This window comes from Argentina silus, assembly GCF_951799395.1.
Source record: "Argentina silus genome assembly, chromosome: 12".
NCBI classification, from domain to species: Eukaryota; Metazoa; Chordata; class Actinopteri; order Argentiniformes; family Argentinidae; genus Argentina; species Argentina silus.
The window spans coordinates 15782716-15802715 of record NC_139666.1 but is presented as its reverse complement, the minus strand read 5'-3'; the positions used below and the strand labels follow the sequence as shown (position 1 = coordinate 15802715).

Sequence of the window (20000 nt, the reverse complement as noted above, 5' to 3'; positions counted from 1 at the left end):
TGTGAAATATATTTTTGTATCTTATGTAAATAGTAATTGTTTCAAATTATATTGCCTTGGTATTAAGAGCCTCTTTGGTCAGCTTTAGGTTTTACACTTGTTGACTGGAGTTAAGCTGGTTTCATGCTTCTAACGAATGTGAACTTAAATCTTAAATCACCCTGAAAAACTGGAAAGCAATACAATGTATTTAATACAGCTAATGTTTCCCAGAGATTATATTAAAATGAAATATTGTTCTTTTAAAACATGCCTCTTCTCTTTATTTCCTCCATGCCTGGTTTCCCTTTCAAAGCACCAATCAGCCATTGTTCTTTGTTCTAGACCTGAACAATTCCATTGTGTAACATGTTCATACAGTATGACCCAAACACAACCTGGCTGTCTCTTCTACAATACAGCCGCATATCCCATGTATTTGATAGAACATGTTCACCCTTACAACAAATCTGTCTGAGAATCTGAAGAGCTACTTCCTGGTAGAGAGGGATTAGATGCTCAGTGGGGAGCTTTGAGTGACAGCTGCCTGGCCACCATCTTGGCTTCCTTATGTCACTCTCTGTGTCACTCTGTCCATGTGATGTCAGTGACCTGCTGTTTCTGTCTCTGTCTCCTTTTCAACTCACTCAGCAGAACTGCCTACTGCTCAATGCAGTAGATACATGAAGAAAGTCTGTACAAATTATGTACATGACATCAACAACCAAACAATTGGGTATCAAGAAATCCCTATTATAGAAAGATGAAAGCTTCTGCCGCATGACTGAGAGTCACACAGTGAAGTAGACATACATCATATATTACTAATGGGACAGAGACACACACACACACACACACACACACACACACACACACACACACACACACACGCACACACACACACACAGAAATAGACATTACAGATCCCCTGGCTCTTGTGACCATTATTCTACTCTTGTGACCGTTATTCTAACTACTCAACAAAGCAAGTAGTTATGCAACCACAGTCAGGTTCTATTTCCAGGCCAGGTCACATTAGCATGTGACCCCCTCACTGGCCCAATGGCAGGTGTGGTAGGAGAAGGTCTTCACTGGGGATACTCCCTGTCAGCTGACTGCTGGGGTCAGAGGTCATCCCCTCCCTGGTCATAGACAGACTTCCTTAAAGGCTCCACAGTGGTATTACAGCAGGTGCAGGCAGGGAGGGAGCCCAACGTGACCGAGCAGTACTGTACTGTCCACCGTATGATAACAACCTCTATGCGGGGCCACCATTTGTTGTGGTGAGTCTACAAGTTTGGGGACTCTCCTCTCTGTCACTCACATCTGCACGTGGCCCTGGCCAGACAAGTGGCAGTCCCTGTCAGTCTATGTTAATCTCAGAGCAGGAAGCTGGCATAGACACCGCCCCTCCATTTTGTTTCTTTAGTACAGTTGGCACAGGGGGCCAGCTGAGCCAACTGCATCCCAGACAGGGAGAGGGGGGGGCTGGGTGTAACGCTGCATGACATGTTGACACAGGGCATTGTTCCCCTGGGGCTGGGGTGCCTTCTCTTCTAAAACAACCCTCCCAGTTGGCAGTAGTGGGCACCTTTTTGGCAGAGTGCCCAGAGAGCAGCACTGGGCTTGGCAGGGAACCCAGCTCCCAGCGAAGGCCATGGGCACTGGGCTGGAAGTGTGGGAAAGTGGGGTGAGGGGGGGGGGGGGGGGTGGTGGAGAGATACGGGAGGGTGGGTGAGGAAGAGGAGGGTAGGACAGGAGCTTGGAGAGGGTGAGGGTGGAAGACAGGAGAGGGATGGTCAGATTGGGTTAGGGGACAGGACACATTGGTATTTTGAATTCATATTCAAGTCTGATGAGGGTTGTACTGTATAACCGCAAGGATGTTCATGCAACCTATCCTGGGGATGACAGGATAGTTCAGTCAATAAAGTAATTCTATGAATAGATGAGGTTCAGACAGACACAGATGTGTACGTCCACATCACAGTGAAACATAACTACACAGTGGGGCAAATATCAGGTTCAGTTTACAGTGAAGTCTTTAGATCACTGGTGTCCAGATGTCAGCACTGGCAGTCCAAGGAGGGGAGGGAAACAGGCTGTGTGTGTGTGTGTGTGTGTGTGTGTGTGTGTGTGTGTGTGTGTGTGTGTGTGTGTGTATGCTCACTCGCAGGCACAGTAACCTTGTGAGGTTCAGAACATTCATCTCAATGCTTCATGTTCATAGATGACAGACTGGCCTGTGGCTCTTCAGACCTCTGAACTGAAGCTCTCATAATTACAAGCTTTCAGCAGATGACATTGTCCAGCAGTTCCCTCTGAGAGTGAGAGTAGAAAGTAGAAATGTTACCCAGTTATACAGTAAATCCTCTTTGGTTAAACTGTTAGATCAGTTTGAAAACAGTGTGCATCTTCTGTTCTGTGGTTGTTAAAGTTGGCCATTCGTTTTGAATTATGATTCTGTTCCATCACTTTCACTCATCTATGACCTGACAAAACATCCTTGTGAACTTCACACTGTAGACTCACACCGTGCTGTGAAGCAACTATGCTGCAATGACACTGAATCTGCTGCTATTTCTTGCTTTTACACCTAAATGTGTTTCTGCTGTACTGTATATGTGGGTGTTTTAGTCAGAAAAGGAGGAGATGACACACACACACAAACACTGAACGTTTCAGCAGGCACATACACACTCACACACACACTCAGTGTCCAGCCTGTCTCTGGTCACAGGGAGGTCTGAACAATGCGTGGGTGTCGTGGAGCTGACACAACAGAGGATTTATGATTCAGAATATGGCGTCAGCTGAAAGGGAGTCTCAGCAGCAGGTGCAGGATGGGGTTCCAATCAAGAGTGGTGTTGTAACCCCTTTGACCTCCTGTGAGAATTCACATGTGGGTGGAACAGTGAATCAGGGCCATGATGTTATGCTGTATGGAGGAGGCTGATGATGTCACAGGGCATTAGGCCCACTGAGTAACTCCGAGGAATCTGGACACAGCTGTCTCACTCTGCCTCTCGGAGGTTGACTGACACACACTCACACACACACACACACACACACACACACACACACACACACACACACACACACACACACACACACACACACACACACACACACACACACACACACACACACTGAATTAGTCCAACGGTGGTCTTGTTCCCTGGGACCTGGGAAGTTTCTCTTTTGTGTGTGTGGCTGGAAAGTTGCCATGAGAGAGTACAGTATCTAACTCAGGGGCTGTCCCCTCAGGTGACCTGGCCATGACCTGATACACATGACTCATCACCAGAGCCACCATCAGAGTGAAAACTGTTAGGAGGAAATGTGGCAATAGACACAGAAAGTCCAGTTCGACGCATACAGCATATCCCTAGCTACAGTACATACACATCTCTATCCAGTCACTGATGGAGATTAGCCTTTATCAGGTAAGAGTGTCACACAATCACCGTAAAGATGTAAAACAAGGGTCTCAAAGTTATTTTGCCAAGAGCTACATTTTTATGAGCAGGCAAATTTCACCAGAGCTGCACAACGGCTGAAAACAATTTAATTTCAGACACTGATGTCAGACAGACTTACAGCTAGTACATATTACCCTGATTTATACAGTAGTAAAGATGATTCCCTCCACTTCTATGAAACACATTGTGTGATGTGTGAATGTCTGGAATGTGTCCCGCAGGCCACACAGTGAGGACACAGTGATTTAAAGAGATGGAACCCCCAGACTTTCAGCTATTCATCTGGTATTCAGCCATGCCATTGTGACCCCTGGAGTCACCAACGACCTCTGACCCCCCCACTGCCAGGAGAGGGGGACAGGCCAAAGGTCATGGAGTGAGGAAGGAGAAGGAAAAAGGAACTAGATTACTGATCACTATTCTTCATGGATATAGGAAGAGGGGAGAACTATTGACTCACAAAACCCCTATATCATACCACACAAGGCTGTAGGCGTCAGGGATTTATTACCATGAGAATAATATGTGTGTGTGTGTGTGTGTGTGTGTGTGTGTGTGTGTGTGTGTGTGTGTGTGTGTGTGTGTGTGTGTTTGCGCGTGCGTGCGTGCGTGATCCCAGATGGCCATATGCTGCGGTGGCCACTCCTCTTCCATTGTCAGACAGGATTGTCTGGGTTCCATCTGTTCCTACTGCTGGCTGCTGTTTGGAGCATCTCCAACGTTCTATAAAATGTTCAGTCTCTTTATACTGTATTTCCTCTCTACCTCTCTGGTCTTCCCTACTTCCATCCATAACTCTCTCTGACACTCCATTTCCTATTCCTATCTTATGCTTTCATACCTTCATACACACACACACACACATGCACGCACACACGCACACACACACACATACAAATCCACGTGCGCACACACACGTCATTCACAGATGTTTAATGACCTTCAATGCCATATGCATTGAAAAAAAAATTCAGTCACATTTTTCAACTTCAATCACTGAGTTCCAACCAATTAAACAGACAGGCATTGACTTTAGTGGACTGACATCATACTGACTGTGGCACAGAAACAATCTCAATAGAAACGGTCAGGTACCTCACCACCTCACAGCGCACTACTACTTCTCCTATGTGTAGGCCTGCTGAACAAAACACACACGCAGACAAGCAGGCAGGCACGGACACACGCACGCACACAAAATGCTTGTTTTAGGTTTTACACACACACACACACACACACACACACACACACACACACACACACACACACAAACACACGCATACAAATACACACACACACGCATACACATACAAACACGTTAACAAAACAAATAACATAAATAAAAGCATATGGGAAACTAAACACATTGGATTGCTTTCTGGCTCTAAACCAAGAGTTCACAGTGGCAGAATACCTGACCACTGTGACTGACCCAATGCTAAGAAATGCTTTGACTATGTATAGACTGAGTGAGCATAGCCTTGTTATTGAGAGAGGTCGCCATAGCTGGCTCTCGAAAGAAGAAAAGCTCGGTGCCCACTGCTCACAAATGAGGTGGAAACTGACCTGCACTTCCTAACCTGCTGTCATTTCTGATTGTTTTCCTGTGCCTTGTGTTGTGTATGTAATGTTTGCTGTACATTTTGTAGTGTTTATTTAACTTGCTTTGTTTCCCATTTCAGAGAGAAAGAGAGAAAAAGAGACAGAGAGAGAGACAGAGAGAGAGAGAGAGAGAGAGAGAGAGAGAGAGAGAAAGAGAGAGAGAGAGAGAGAATGGGAGAATGGGAGAATGGGAGAATGGGAGAATGGGAGGAGGGCAGACAGACACAGAGAGGGGTCACTGCCTTTCAATCAAAGTTTGATGGGAACACAATCCCCCCTGTGTGTTAATGAGCCAATACCTTTATTGTTTAGATCATGAATATGCATATGAGAGAAACACTCACAGAGACAGAGGTTGGCACTCAAATGGCAAATAATCCCCATGTAATGTACTAGTTATGACAGAGGCACACTACTGTACAGTATATGGAAAATAGGATGCCATTACGAACACTGTGGGTAATGGCTGTGGTGCCAATGCCATACTCCATAGTATCAGACAGGGTCTGGCCTGTAGCCAGCCTTATCTCTTCGGCAGTCTCTGATCCAGTGTTCCGTTACAATTTGTTCCTTCTCCGTTCCTCAATAGCTCTCATCAGCTATGCTACAATGTCCTCCTTCTCTTCTGTCAATGATTCTCTCATTGCTGTACACTTATCCATGTGTGGAAGGGAAGACTGCCAGGAGAGAGGGCCAGGAGAGAGAGCCAGGGGAAAGAGAAAGGCTAGTCAAAGACAGCATGAATGCAGATAAGGCCTGGGGGCTCTGGGTAGTAAATTGACCTCAGCAGAGAACTAGGATCAGCTTACGCCGCAAATCCTAACCTTCACCACAGGGGGAGAACATGTAAAACCGACGGTAGATCAATGTCTGAGGGCAACGTCCTTCCACTCCGATTAAGGGTCTGCGACATGGAGGGGGGCCCAGTTGAGCACGCCCTGGGCCTGCCAGTGAAAGACAAGCTGTTCTTCCGTAAATGCCTTTTTAATTACACTCGACCTCAGTTCCTCCCCTCGTGCGGTTGAACAGATAACCTCTTCTTTCATTGGTAAACAAATTAAACCTTTCTCATTACCACATCAAAATCTGCAAATATGTTCAAAATGTAGTCACAGTAATGTGTTGATGGTGTACATTTCTGTGTGGCCTTTCAAAATGAAGAAAACAACAACTGTGTCTTGTGATGTGTGTCAATAGGGGCATTTCTAGGGGTATCCATTTGAATGTATGCAGTTTGATCGCTAAAATGGATATGATTCGCATTTGGGCACACTCAACTGATGCTGATGTAATTGTTTTATCTGAAACTTGGCTAAGCAAATTTGTTCTGAACAAGGACATTAGCATTGATGGTTATAATGTATATGGGACTGATTGACCCAAAAGGGTTGTGGGTGTTGCAATCTTTATCAAAAGTAAGTTTCACGTGAATGTGCTTCTCTCTAATCAGTGAGTAAGCAATTAGAATTTTTAGCTCTTGATCTTGAGGTCTCTAAAACTCTCCATATTACTGTTGTTGGTTGCTATAGGACACCTTCAGCTGTCAGCGGTGCTCTACCCTCTTTAATGCAGCTTCTATCAGGACTGAATTTTAATGAAATTGTAGTTATTGGAGATCTAAACTGGAACTGGCTACAACCAGTGTCTGATGATCTTAAAGCTTATTGTGACTCGCTAAATCATCTCTAATTGATCTAATCCTAACCAATGTTCTTCATAAATACACAGCTGCTTCTGTATTCGCAAATGATGAAATTAGTGACCACTGTGTTGTTGCCACAGTTAGAAATACAAAAATTCCCAAAACCAAGCCATGCATCATTATAAAGCGTGACATGAAACATTTTATGGAACAAGGGGTTTTTCATGACCTGTTTTACTATGATTGGGAGAAAATTAACTTTATTGCTGACGTTGAAAATGCCAGGAAATTATTTTATTACGGTTTTACTGAAATTGTCGACAAGCATGCTCCCCTCAGAAGGTTCAGAGTAAAAGGCCGAAACAATGCATGGTTCACTCCAGATTTATCCAACTCACTTCACGAGCGCAATGTGGCATGGGCAAAAGCCAGGAGAACAAGTCTTGATTCAGACTGGCTGCTTTTCAGCCGACTGCGCAACACATACACAGTTGCAATGAGAAAAGCCAAAGCTGACCATTTCCGCACCGAAACTTCAAACAATCTAAACAATCCCTTGAAATTTTGGAAGACTATTAAATCCTTAGCTGGAAATAAAAATGGCGTAGAGCTTCCTCCATGCATTGTTAAGAACTCACATCAAATCTCTGATAAGGCCACAATGCTTTGTTGTTTTAATGAGCATTTCATTGCCTCTGGTTCCTTGTTTGACTCTCTCAACATTACTCATGAGAATTCTCCTACTGTTTGTTCTTTAGTTTTAATCCAGTTACAGTCTCAGAGGTGCATAAAGCCCTCAAACTTTTAGACACTAGAAAATCAGCAGGTCCTGATAACTTGGAGCCTTACTTTCTAAAGCTAGCAGCTGATTTTATCGAACCTCCTTTGACACATCTCTCCCTGGACACGAAATTCCTCTTATATGAAAATCTGCCTTTGTTCTTCCCCAGTTGAAAGGTTGTGACCCGACAGTCTTAAACAATTACAGGCCCATCTCCATCTCCAAATTGTCTGTCCTGGTTAACGTTCTGGAATCCCTTGTGAGTGAACAACTGAAAGAGTTCTTATCTACTAATAATGTCTTATCTGATTTTCAACCAGGTTTTAGGAAAAAACACAGCACTACATCGGCCCTAAAAGTAGTAAATGATTTTATTGAATCTTTAGACAACGAGCAACATTGTGCAGCCCTTTTCATTGATTTATCTAAGGCTTTGATACTGTGGATCATGTGGTATTGAGGCAGGCACATCTGGCAGGAGATGTTTTGGCTGATTCATAATGCCCCTGTTTGATCCCTGATGTTGATGACTTGTGACGAATATTGATGAATATTGATGAATATTTTTGATTCTGTAATTTATTATTTATTTTCATTGTAAATTGTTATATATCTTTTTTTATTTTATTTTATTTTGTTTATATCTGCAACCCTGTCAATTGTGCTGCTGCCTGTCTTGGCCAGGACACTCTTGTAAAAGAGATTTTTAATCTCAATGAGACTTTTTTCCTGGTTAAATAAAGGTTCTAATTATAATAATTTCTAGAGTTTAATTTTGTAATTTCCCTTCATTTTCAATATGTAAAAAAAATAATAATCAAAAGGCACAGAATATACTCAATACATGCCTATGAAGCATTTTTGAAGAAATTAAATTATATGGAGATATAAATGCACAAGATCATTTTATCAGACAGAAGGACTCATCGTTAATAATTAAGTTCTAAACAGATGCTGAGATAAAACAGCAAGAACCAACCAGCCTGTTGTCCTAGCCTGTTGTCCTAGCCTGTTGTCCTAGCCTGTTGTCCCAGCCTGTTGTTCTAGCCTGTTGTCCTAGCCTGTTGTCCCAGCCTGTTGTTCTAGCCTGTTGTCCTAGCCTGTTGTCCCAGCCTGTTGTCCCAGCCTGTTGTCCTAGTCTGTTGTCCTAGCCTGTTGTCCTAGCCTGTTGTCCTAGCCTGTTGTCCTAGCCTGTTGTTCTAGCCTGTTGTCCTAGCCTGTTGTCCTAGCCTGTTGTCCTAGCCTGTTGTCCCAGCCTGTTGTTCTAGCCTGTTGTCCTAGCCTGTTGTCCTAGCCTGTTGTCCCAGCCTGTTGTCCCAGCCTGTTGTCCCAGCCTGTTGTCCTAGCCTGTTGTCCTAGTCTGTTGTCCTAGCCTGTTGTCCTAGCCTGTTGTCCTAGCCTGTTGTCCTAGCCTGTTGTCCCAGCCTGTTGTCCCAGCCTGTTGTCCTAGCCTGTTGTCCCAGCCTGTTGTCCTAGCCTGTTGTCCCAGCCTGTTGTCCTAGTCTGTTGTCCTAGCCTGTTGTCCCAGCCTGTTGTCCTAGTCTGTTGTCCCAGCCTGTTGTCCCAGCCTGTTGTCCTAGTCTGTTGTCCTAGCCTGTTGTCCCAGCCTGTTGTCCTAGCCTGTTGTCCTAGCCTGTTGTCCTAGCCTGTTGTCCTAGCCTGTTGTCCTAGCCTGTTGTCCTAGCTCTCCCTCTGTTTAAACACCTCCTCCCATCCTTCTGTTTCAATCTCTCCTTCCCTCCATCCATCTTTTACCCTCCTTTCCTGCCATCAATTTCCTTCGCTGAACCTCTCCACCCACCCCCACCCCTACTCCCCATCCTCTCCTTTAAACGACTTCCCTTTTCCCTATCTACCCTCTCTCTGTCTACACTCCCTTCCACTCCTTTACCCCCTCTCCCTCTCTCTTTCCCACTCCTCCTCCCAGGTTTAGTAGGTGGATCTGTCTCTTTGTCTCGCCCTCTTCTCCTTCACTCTACCATTCCAGCCTCTTCTCTCCCTCCCACCCCTCTGGCCAGGGCCAGGTTAGAGGTGTGTGTGTGTGTGTGTGTGTGTGTGTGTGTGTGTGTGTGTGTGTGTGTGTGTGTGTGTGTGTGTGTGTGTGTGTGTTTAGTTAAGGATCAGCACCCTTTCATTTAGTCCAGGTTTACACGTGACCAGATTCTCTATGCCATTAGAACCCTGGAGGGAGAGAGAGAGAGTCTCAGCTCATCTACAGACCAAGCAATGTTAGCTCACAGACACACTCACGGCTGTCACTATATGACCATGCTTCAGTGGACACACACACACACACACACACCAGTACACAGTGAGTTCTGCTTTGGCACAGCTGCCCCTGCCTAGTGGTGTGTCCCTAATATCTCTAAAGCTGTTAATTGACTGTACTCATTGTCCGAATGATAAGGGGCTAGGGAGGGGTGGGGCTGACAGCACGGGAGATAGAGACCTTGTAGAGCCTGTGCTTGCCCTGTCCAGCCACCTCCCGTGGGGCTTATAGGCCAGCCCAGCCCAGCCCAGCCCAGCCCAGCCCAGCCCAGCCCAGCCCAGCCCAGCCCAGCCCAGCCCAGCCCAGCCCAGTCTCTGATAATTAGCACCTGTCAATAGCATTAGCCAGAGCCAGAGATATGAGTTCAGCACGCTCGGTTTGAGATGTAGAATTGTAATGGGCGACATGTTGGCACCATCACCACCACCCTCACCCTGTGCCCCCCTGGTACCCAGACCAGCCTAGGGCCTGATATTAATGATCACCTGTCAACAGCATTACTATACCCACTCATCAACTCAGCCAGGCCAGGAGAGAGAGCCACACCCTGGGTTTCTGCACCCACTACCACTGTTGCTCACAGCTAGAGAGTTAGCAGTGTACAGTAATATTTATGAGTTTGGGGATGGCCACTTGGTTTGGGATGATTCCTAACCTGCCCAGGACTTCAGCATTAGCGATGGGCCTAAGGGTGAAGACCCACCCCCTCGACCCCTCAAGGACCCTGAGGACACCCTTTCATCTGTTATAATAGCTGTACACTTATCCATGATATTTTCGTAAATTAGCAAAGGAGAGGTTATGTGAAGGAGTGTGAACCTGTGGTTATTTTAATATACAAAGCAAATACAGCTGGCTCTGTGTGTGTGTTTGGTGCAGGTGTGTATGCCTCTGCTCTGGACATCAATATTATAAATTATTTTCAGCCAAAGCTGAATACAATATTTTACCCTCTTGAACTTTGTGATAACCTGAAACACACTCTACAATATATCTTCTACTGTGATATAGTAGGATAATACATCCCGTCACGTTGGAACATCCCTCCTCCGCAGGCAGAGATGTGTTCTATAATTCCGTCATCTCTCCCTCGTAACATGAATAAAGACAAGGAGACAGAGAAGGCCAAGGAGAGTCAAAAACAAGACTCTGCACGCTTCAGGCTCATGTTGGACTCTCAGCACTTGGCATGAACAGTAAATTATCCTGTAGAGTATATGTAAAAAGGGATTCTAACTCATATTAGCACAACAGAAGCCTCTGAGCTAAACAGGATAGTCAGAACAGAGAGATAATCTATGATAAATCAGGATACAAGGATCCAAACACATTGTCAGGTCAAAACTCAGTGCTCTAGAGGAAGACAAGCTCACTTTGGTACCAAACACTGTCATCATAAACATCCTCATAGCTTAAAGGATCACCAAGGTATTGGCTATGGGTTAAACCAGACAAACCTCCTCTACACTGTCCAAAATATACTTGCAGATGTGTTAGGATTAGGACTAGGGTTTGGGAGGGGGCTAGGGCTAGGGTTAGGATTAGGGATAGGGATAAGGGTAGTATTAGAGCTAGAGTTAGGGATAGGTTTAGGGCTAGGGCTAGGTTAGTTTTACTGTCTCCTTGTGTCAATGGTTATAACAGATTAAGTCTGAGGCTGCAGTTGGACTTCTGATGAGTAAAGGGGTTCTGACTGTGCCCCGTTTACAGTCAGGGGGCTTACTGTACTGTAGCTCCTCCAGACTGCTCAGGTATGAGTTCATTAGGTCTACTGAGACACATACCTAGACATAGACACACAAGAATGACTAAAATACCACAGTCAATCGAGCCACAGTCACACAGGAATGACGTATCATAGTAGCACCACTAATAAGGACTATTAACTCTCCCAGTCTGGGATTAGGTCTAGTGTACATAAAAGAAGGCTTTGAGAGACTCTGGCTCAGTAAGCAGCAAAGAGGAAATCCATGTTTGTGTTGTACAGAGTTTGATTGAACTAACTCCCTGGGTGTAATTTCATGGACTATTAGTCTGTAGAAAAATATTATCAATTGCCATTAGAGAAGAAGGAAAACATCTGGCTTCTGCTGATCACATCAGAGTGGTAGCCATTTCCAGGGCAGGGTTTGGGAAGGAGAGGAAAAACGTCTTCCCTTGTTTTCCCAAAACAGGTTCAGCTTCAAGCCTCAAGTGCACTTCCTGGTCTCTGTTGTGTGTTAAGGTTCACAAGACACACACACACACACAAATGCACACGGATGCACACGGACACACCCGCACGCACACATACACACACACACACACACACACAGACAGACAGACAGACAGACAGACAGACAGACAGACAGAGACGGAGGGATGGACTGACGCACGCACGCACGCTACATGTTTTCCAGTCCTGTGGTGTTTCTCTGGGAGCCAGTGTTTAGTCCAACGCACCCACCCACCCGCCCACCACTGCTTATAACTCCACCTTACATCTAAATATTATTCCTGTAACATCAAACGTAAAACACTGTTTACTGTGTTTCTGTACTTCTTACTTATTGATTTAGGAGAGACAGAGAGCTTACGAAACGCTCTGCCTAGAGGGACTTTCAAGGTCATGTGGGGCTAATACATAATTCTTGAAATACATGTGGCTTTTCAACACTCTAAAAAGAGGGTTCAAGATTTATTTCCGTTTTTTATTTTAAGCAATAACACACAATAAGCGGCTGTGTTGTGGTCAGACAGACAGAGAGACAGACAGGCAGCATTCATGGTAGTGAGGTTGACAGGCTGAGTAGGACCCAGCAGCACCATAATATCAGAGGAATGCAGGAGGAACATTAATCTCCACTAGCCTGTATTATCAGCATTATCCTTCACTGAGACACTGGAACACAGCTGGGTGTGTTGGTGCCAAGGCTGGGGGGAGAGAGAGAGAGAGAGAGAGAGAGAGAGAGAGAGGGGGGGAGAGAGAGAGAGAGAGAGGTATTACCAGACCAGCTGGACAAGGGGGTGTGAGAAAGAGAAGGACGAGAGAAGGAGGAGGAGGGAAAGAATGAGAGAAAGGGAGAGAGAGAGGAGGGAGGCGAGGAAAACAGAACTGAAGAATCTGCAAAACGAATCAGTGTGTGTGTGTGTGTGTGTGTGTGTGTGTGTGTGTGTGTGTGTGTGTGTGAGTGTAATGTAGCACACTGTAACCTCCAACCCAAAGACGTGTCACTCTGTCCAAGGCAGGCAGATGTTTTGCACACAACACCAGGCAGGCAGGGAATGGAATTAGTGACTGTGTTTAAAGAGAAGAGGATCACCTCCAAGAAGACATTCCACTGTCAATCACTGTCTGCAGGAATGACAGCAGATGTGTATTCAGAAGACTGTACTCTATCACAACATGAAGAGACATCTACACTCAAAATAAGGGTTCTTCAGTTGTCCCTGTAGGGGCACCCTTTGAAGAACCCCTTTGGGTTCCATTTAGAATCGTCTGTGGAAAGGGTTCAACATAGAACCCAAAAGGGTTCAACATGGAACCCAAAGGGGTTCTTCAAAGAGTGACCCTACAGGGTCAGCTGAGGGGAAAGACTCAGCAATGTATCCAAGGCATGAGATTCTGTTAGTAATGTAATGTTTCCCCTACAGCCCTAGGCCTGCTGTGTGTGTGTGTGTGTGTGTGTGTGTGTGTGTGTGAGAGAGAGAGAGAGAGTTGCGCCTGCCCTGTGTGACCATACCTGCCTGACAAACACTTAGTCCTGTCTAAGGGGATGTCAACCAGCGTGACTCCATAAATCAGCACATTGACACACAGAGAGAGGGAAGGAGAGAGGGAGGGAGAGAGAGAGAGAGAGAGAGAGAGAGAGAGGGGGGGGGGGGATTATCACCACTCTGTCAGAGGCCCTAGTGCTGGATTGAGACCTACGTCCACACATGCACATAGTTTGGCAGATACACATACAGTGTATTGCATTTGTATACTGTCCCTGCATACTACAGTACATGCTGTACTATAGTATAATGCAAACATTGTGTGTTATGAGTGTGCTGTTATGTACTGTTCTCACTCCTGGGAAATGAGATGCTGTCACGGAATATCATGAACTGATCGGATAAATTGTCACTCCTGTGATAAAGAGCTGTTTTGGAATTGACATGGAGATGATTAAACAAAACAACGTTATGCTGAGATACTGTAGAACAGTTGTTGATGTTGTCATGGACGACAGTATCCTACTCACTGACCACAGGACCAACCACAGAAGCACAGGGGACAACACATCCTCTGGATGATGTAAGACAACAGGATAGGGCCAATTGGCAGCAGAGCTGAGACAGAAGAGGAACATGTTGGTCATGTTGCATTGAGCCTGATGAGTCTCATGACTGGAGCCATTGTTAGAACCGCATGGTCTAAGGCCAACCTCCAGCTGTGAGTATGACCGTGAGTATGCATATGAGTGGTGTGGAGTGGAACTGACATCAGAGAAGAGGGAGATGCATCAACTTCAAGAGACGATGTTTCCCATTTGTTTCCAATGTGTGTGTATCTCAGGCTTACACTGCCCTGCAGTTCTGTATACAAACCAAACACAAATTATGCACACACACACACACACACACACACACACACACACACACACACACACGCATACACACAAGGATACGGATACGCATACGCATCCGAACACGCACACTTGCGTGTTTGTAACAGGAGAGCGGTCATGTGGCTGAGGTAAACTCCTGTCCTGTATGCATGTCTGTATATCTCCTCTCTCACTCACACACACTCGCTCGCTTACTCTCACACACACACACACACACACACACACACACACACACACACACACACACACACACACAGTAACAGGAGTGTGGTCATGTGGCTGAGGTGAACTCCAGTCCTGTGTTTGTGTGTCTATCTCCTCTTGGTTGGGAATATTCCTGAGGGTGACAGCTATGCTAACCAAAGTTATTAAGTAACCACACCTGGGGGGTTCGGTTAACAGAATGACTTTTCCACTGGGTGCTCTATGTTAATGACTTAACTGCTTGGTTGACTACACAGTCTTACATGCAGAGAGATATAATACTAGGGAACAGCTACATACTGTACGCCTAACTCTTAATGCAGCTATCTGAATAATGTGCTGAAACCTGGTCTGATAATGTGGTCTTTATGGAGGTCTGTCTGTCACCACCAGTAGTATGTCTGTCTCTCCTTACGGCAGAGTGTCTGTCAGCAGCATGGCTCATAAGCCTCATCTTACGGTCAAGTGTACATCTCAATGAGAGTCTGTCAGAGACAGGTGTCAGGTGGGCAGTGTGTGTGTTGAAACTAATGAATTAGCCATAAAGTACTGGTGCTGCTGCCTCCTGTCTCCTGTGTGGATGACTGAAATTGAAATTGTGTGTGTGTGTGTGTGTGTGTGTGTGTGTGTGTGTGTGTGTGAATGCAGTGAAATGTAGATCTCATGTCTCTCTCCGACATTTAGCCCTACCTGTGAGGTCATCTGCCAGCACCAGGTGTAAGGTGGGCTGTGTGTGTGTAAGAGAACGTATCTTCTCTTTCCCCAATCAGTCTGAGAGTTAAGGGTCTCAGTAGTAAAGACACACACACACACACACACACACACACACACGGTGGTGATTAGTGAGGGTTATTATGGCAGAGCTGTCATTACTGCCTAATGAATCAGCCATAAAGTACTGGTGCTGCTGCCTCCTGTCCCCTGTCAGTGTGGACGACGAATCTAAATTGTGTGTGTGGGTGTGTATGTGTTTCTTTTCAGTTGTTTACCTCCAGCAGCAGAACTAAGGTGAAGTTTCCCAAAGCGTTTCTCAGAATCCTACTGTATGCTTGCCTTTCTGTGTTTTGGCGCTTGTTACTGGGGGGGTGACATCATTACTTCCTTCTCCTTTTGAGTTTCCTTTTTCTCTGAATTCACTATGATTACCATCAGGAAATACACACACACAAAACACACACACACACACAAAACACACACAAGCCCATACAGCAAACAGGCTCATAAAAGCACACATGACACACACATGCTTGCAAGAATTAACACAAAACATACTTTGCTGGCATGCATAAAAAACAACACACCTAACTCTCTCAAACTCCATATTTCTACTGGTCCGATACAGTATCTACCAGACAGCAGACAATTGCAGCTAGATTGCAGGTTGCGGCCCGACAATCTATTCTATTCCAACCACTGGGTTTCAATGGTTACCAGTGATCAATCACCCTGATCAATCACTCCCTGTTTGTCCTTCCACAACTGTAGTGATCAATACTACTGCACGAGACCCCTAAGGGAGAGAGAGACGAGTCCCACTGTGTGTGTGTGAGAGAGAGTCTCACTGTCCTCCATCCCATCACACACTGACCCTGTCCTAGAGAGCTGTCCGGTTGTCTCCGACACCGGAAAATATACAGCTCCAACCATAACAGTCAACACAAATAGAGGTCAAATGTTGACAAAACAACTTGATTACCACTCTATCTCTGTTAATGGAATGTAGTTGGCTGTTTGTGAAGTTTGTAACAAAATGATTCTCAGACTCTCAGAATCCTGACTCAAATATGATGAACCAGAGCTGACATTTCAACAGAGGTGTGTGTGTGTGTGTGTATGTTTTAATCAAGGGGAGGCCTCATAACCCTAGGAACACAGTAGTCTAAATTCCTCGTCATTTCCACACAATCACAAACACTGTGACTGACACACACACACCCACCCACACCCACACCCACACCCACACCCACACACACACACACACACACACACACACACACACACACACACACCCCTATCAATGACTGGCCATATAACATCCCACACGTCTAGACACCCTATCTCTCTATTGTAATTAGGAACTGGGGTAAAAATAGCAAGACCAGGTGTGCATTACAACAGTGTCTGCTTAGTCATTGTGTGTGTGTTAGTCATTCTAAGTCAATTTGTCATTGTTACACCAGGGTGATAAACAGTGGGTCAAAAAACTGCCTTGTAGAGGAGAGGCCACTGACAGAGACATGGCATTACATCTACAGCACTCCTGCTAGAGCAGACAAAGGAATGGTGTAGGGTCTGCAGAAGGGGTTGGGTTGGGCTGAGGCTGGGGGTCAGGACTGAGGCTGAAGCTGGGGGTCAGGACTGAGGCTGAGGCTGAGGCTGAGGCTGAGGCTGAGGCTGAGGCTGGGGGACAGGGCTGAGACTGGGGGACAGGGCTGAGGCTGAGGCTGGGGGATAGGGCTGAGGCTGAGGCTGGGGGTCAGGACTGAGGCTGAAGCTGGGGGTCAGGACTGAGGCTGAGGCTGAGGCTGAGGCTGGGGGAGGAGGGCTGAGACTGGGGGACAGGGCTGAGGCTGAGGCTGGGGGATAGGGCTGAGGCTGAGGCTGAGGCTGGGGGAGGAGGGCTGAGACTGGGGGACAGGGCTGAGGCTGAGGCTGGGGGATAGGGCTGAGGCTGAGGCTGAGGCTGAGGCTGGGGGACAGGGCTGAGACTGGGGGACAGGGCTGAGGCTGAGGCTGGGGGATAGGACTGAGGCTGAGGCTGAGGCTGGGGGAGGAGGGCTGAGACTGGGGGACAGGGCTGAGGCTGAGGCTGGGGGACAGAGCTTGGCTGAGACTGGGGGACAGGGCTGAGGCTGAGGCTCATAGTGTGATACTGATTGCATGGAACTACCCCCAAGAACTGTGTGTTCTAAGAACTACCCCCAAGAACTGCGTGTTCTAAGAACTACCCCGATTCCCAGAAAAAAGGGGCTCCTGGTCTCTAGAACAATGCGTGACAACTGGCCGGACAATGGGCTAGTCATAACACATTACTCACTTTGTGGTTCAAATAATAATCTCACATCCAGCAGACACAGGAGTACCATGATTATGTATACTTTAATTTAGCTTGGCTTTGTACATATGTATACCATTTTAATCCATTAAAACACATGGAAACAAATCATAACAGTACCATGAAACAAACATCAAATGTTACAATCAAATAAAATACAGCAGCAGTGTTAGGAATTAAAATGGTATCTAGAATCATAACGCAAGATATCACACATACAGAACTGTTGTCGGTCTTCATAGCCTACACAAGCTGTCTCACACACACGCACACACGCACGCACACGTGCACACACACACACACACACACACACACAAATAAACAAACAAACAAACAGGGTCAGAGTGAAAGCAGGGCCATCCCTCCATCACATGAGAGGAGGTGGAGAGAGAAAGGTTATTGAGTGGCCAATGCTGTGTGAAAGCGATAGAGTATGTCGTCCACACATGTGCACTGCTGCTCATGATGCATGCGCACACACACACACACACACACACACGCACACACACGCACGCACACACACAAATTACAGAGACACTTTCTCCCCAGCAACACCGCCTGTTGCCTATCAAAGAGGTGTGTGTGTGTGTGTGTGTGTGTGTGTGTGTGTGTGTGTGTGTGTGTGTGTGTGTGTGTGTGTGTGTGAGGGGGGATCCTGTAATGAGAGCCCAGATTCCTCGCGGGGCTGAGAAGACGACCGGGCGTCACAAGGTCCAATGGTCAGGAAGGAAAGGGCTGAGTTTGTTGACATAGATGAAGTACAGGAAGACTCAAACACACACGCACACGCACACGCACACGCACACGCACACGCACACAGGAAAAGACACACAGCAGGGGTTTGTGCAACAGCGGCTGTCTTAAAAGAGCGTGTGCAGTCAGGTGGGAAACTCCCCGGTCACAGTCGCAGCATTCCACAGGAGCCAAGTTAGTGTCAGTCGCCATGTGTGTACGTGTGTGTGTGTGCGTGCGTGTGTGTGTGTGTAAGTGACAGGAGCTGCGTAAGTACCGTCCATCCTGTGTGTGTCAAAGGGCACCAGAGAAGTCAGCACAGAAAGGCTCTCTCAAGTTCACCCTTCCACCCCCTACCCCCTGTGTTTGTGAGTATGCATGCGTCAGGGAACTGCCGAAAACATCCCCGACAAACATCCCACACGACTGACAAAGTCCCTTCTCTTTCCTACTGGCTGTCTGTTTGATCTCACTGTGGGGACAAGGACAGGTGTCACAAGCATTCACACTGTCACCATTGTTATGTCACTTCATGGTGAAGTTAGAGAGCAAAGCTATTGGTCTACATGACACATTTCCCTGGGACACTACTTTAAAGTAGCACTACATCACTGAGCTCAGGCACTCACACATATCAGTATTTTACAGACAGTTCAGTGAAATGATTGACATTCCTGTCTAACTGAAGGTACCTGCAGACCAGTATACTCCTATCTGAGGGAGAGTGTTATACTGGTAGTCCTGGTAGTGTTGTATATGATAGGCTAAAGTTAAGGACACATTGTTTATGAACTCAGTCACTGTCTTGGTGATACAGTTCTTGTGATCTCAAGAGTCTATATGAATCGGGATTTGCGTTTGCGCGTGTGTGTGCTTGTGTGTCTGTCTGTGTGTGTGTGTGTGTGTGTGTGTGTGTGTGTGTGTTGCACTGGAAGTGTGTGTGTGTGTGTGTGTGTGTGTGTGTGTGTGTGTGTGTGTGTGTCTTAGGCACTGGACAGCATAGTGGATGTGAAGATCTGCTGGAGGATTTGGGGGATCTGCTTGGTGTCCATGGCAACAAAGGATCTGCCTGCTGGCAGGGTCTTCTGGAGTCTGGAGAGAGAAAGAGTGGGAGGGAAATAGAGAGGGAGAGAGAGAGAGGGGGGGGAGGGGGAGAGAGAGAGAGAGAGAGAGGGAGAGAGAGAGAGAGAGAGAGAGAGGGGTTATACATACAGTATATAAAGTGGAAAGTGACCTTCTATTGATAAAATTCTCAGACAGAAAACGGAAAACCAAAATAAGTCCCACAGACAGTGTTTTCAATAGATGACAGAACACAGCCTTTAAATATGGAGATAGAGAGATAGAAAGGACACTTGTAGATAGTGTGTGACGTTTCCATGAACCAGAGAGAGAGAGAGAGAGAGAGAGACAATAGCTGTCATTCATCCAGGGGCTTGGGAACAGGACTAAGAGCTGAGTTCACTCAAATCCTTTCACTGACTTCACCCCTTCCTCCCCTCTCCTCTCCTCTCCTCCTCTCCTCTCCCTCTTTCTCATTCTCGTATGCCCTTTAAGCACGGTCAGAAAAAGACTGCTGTTTAAATCCCAGAGGTTTTAACAGTGACAGTTCAGCTCCACTCCAGCCACTGTCAAGGAGGAATGTCCCCTTGTCCCCTAAGC

The 20000-nt window shown here is 46.3% G+C and overlaps 2 protein-coding genes across 2 annotated transcripts in view; one reads left to right on the top strand and one right to left on the bottom strand.

Moving 5' to 3' along the window:
* rgcc (regulator of cell cycle) overlaps nt 1-175 on the top strand; it is a 6021-nt gene extending 5846 nt beyond the window's left edge. Inside the window, exon 5 of the mRNA XM_083682506.1 lies at nt 1-175. This exon is cut by the window's left edge and continues 503 nt beyond it. The gene's annotated coding sequence lies outside the window, so the exon portion shown is untranslated.
* Nucleotides 176-17631: 17456 nt separating this feature from the next.
* vwa8 (von Willebrand factor A domain containing 8) overlaps nt 17632-20000 on the bottom strand; it is a 52217-nt gene continuing 49848 nt past the window's right edge. The window contains exon 45 of the mRNA XM_083681446.1: nt 17632-19430. Within this exon, the coding sequence (XP_083537572.1) occupies nt 19322-19430 (109 nt within the window). The 3' untranslated portion in view covers nt 17632-19321. The remainder of the gene's footprint in view (nt 19431-20000) is intronic.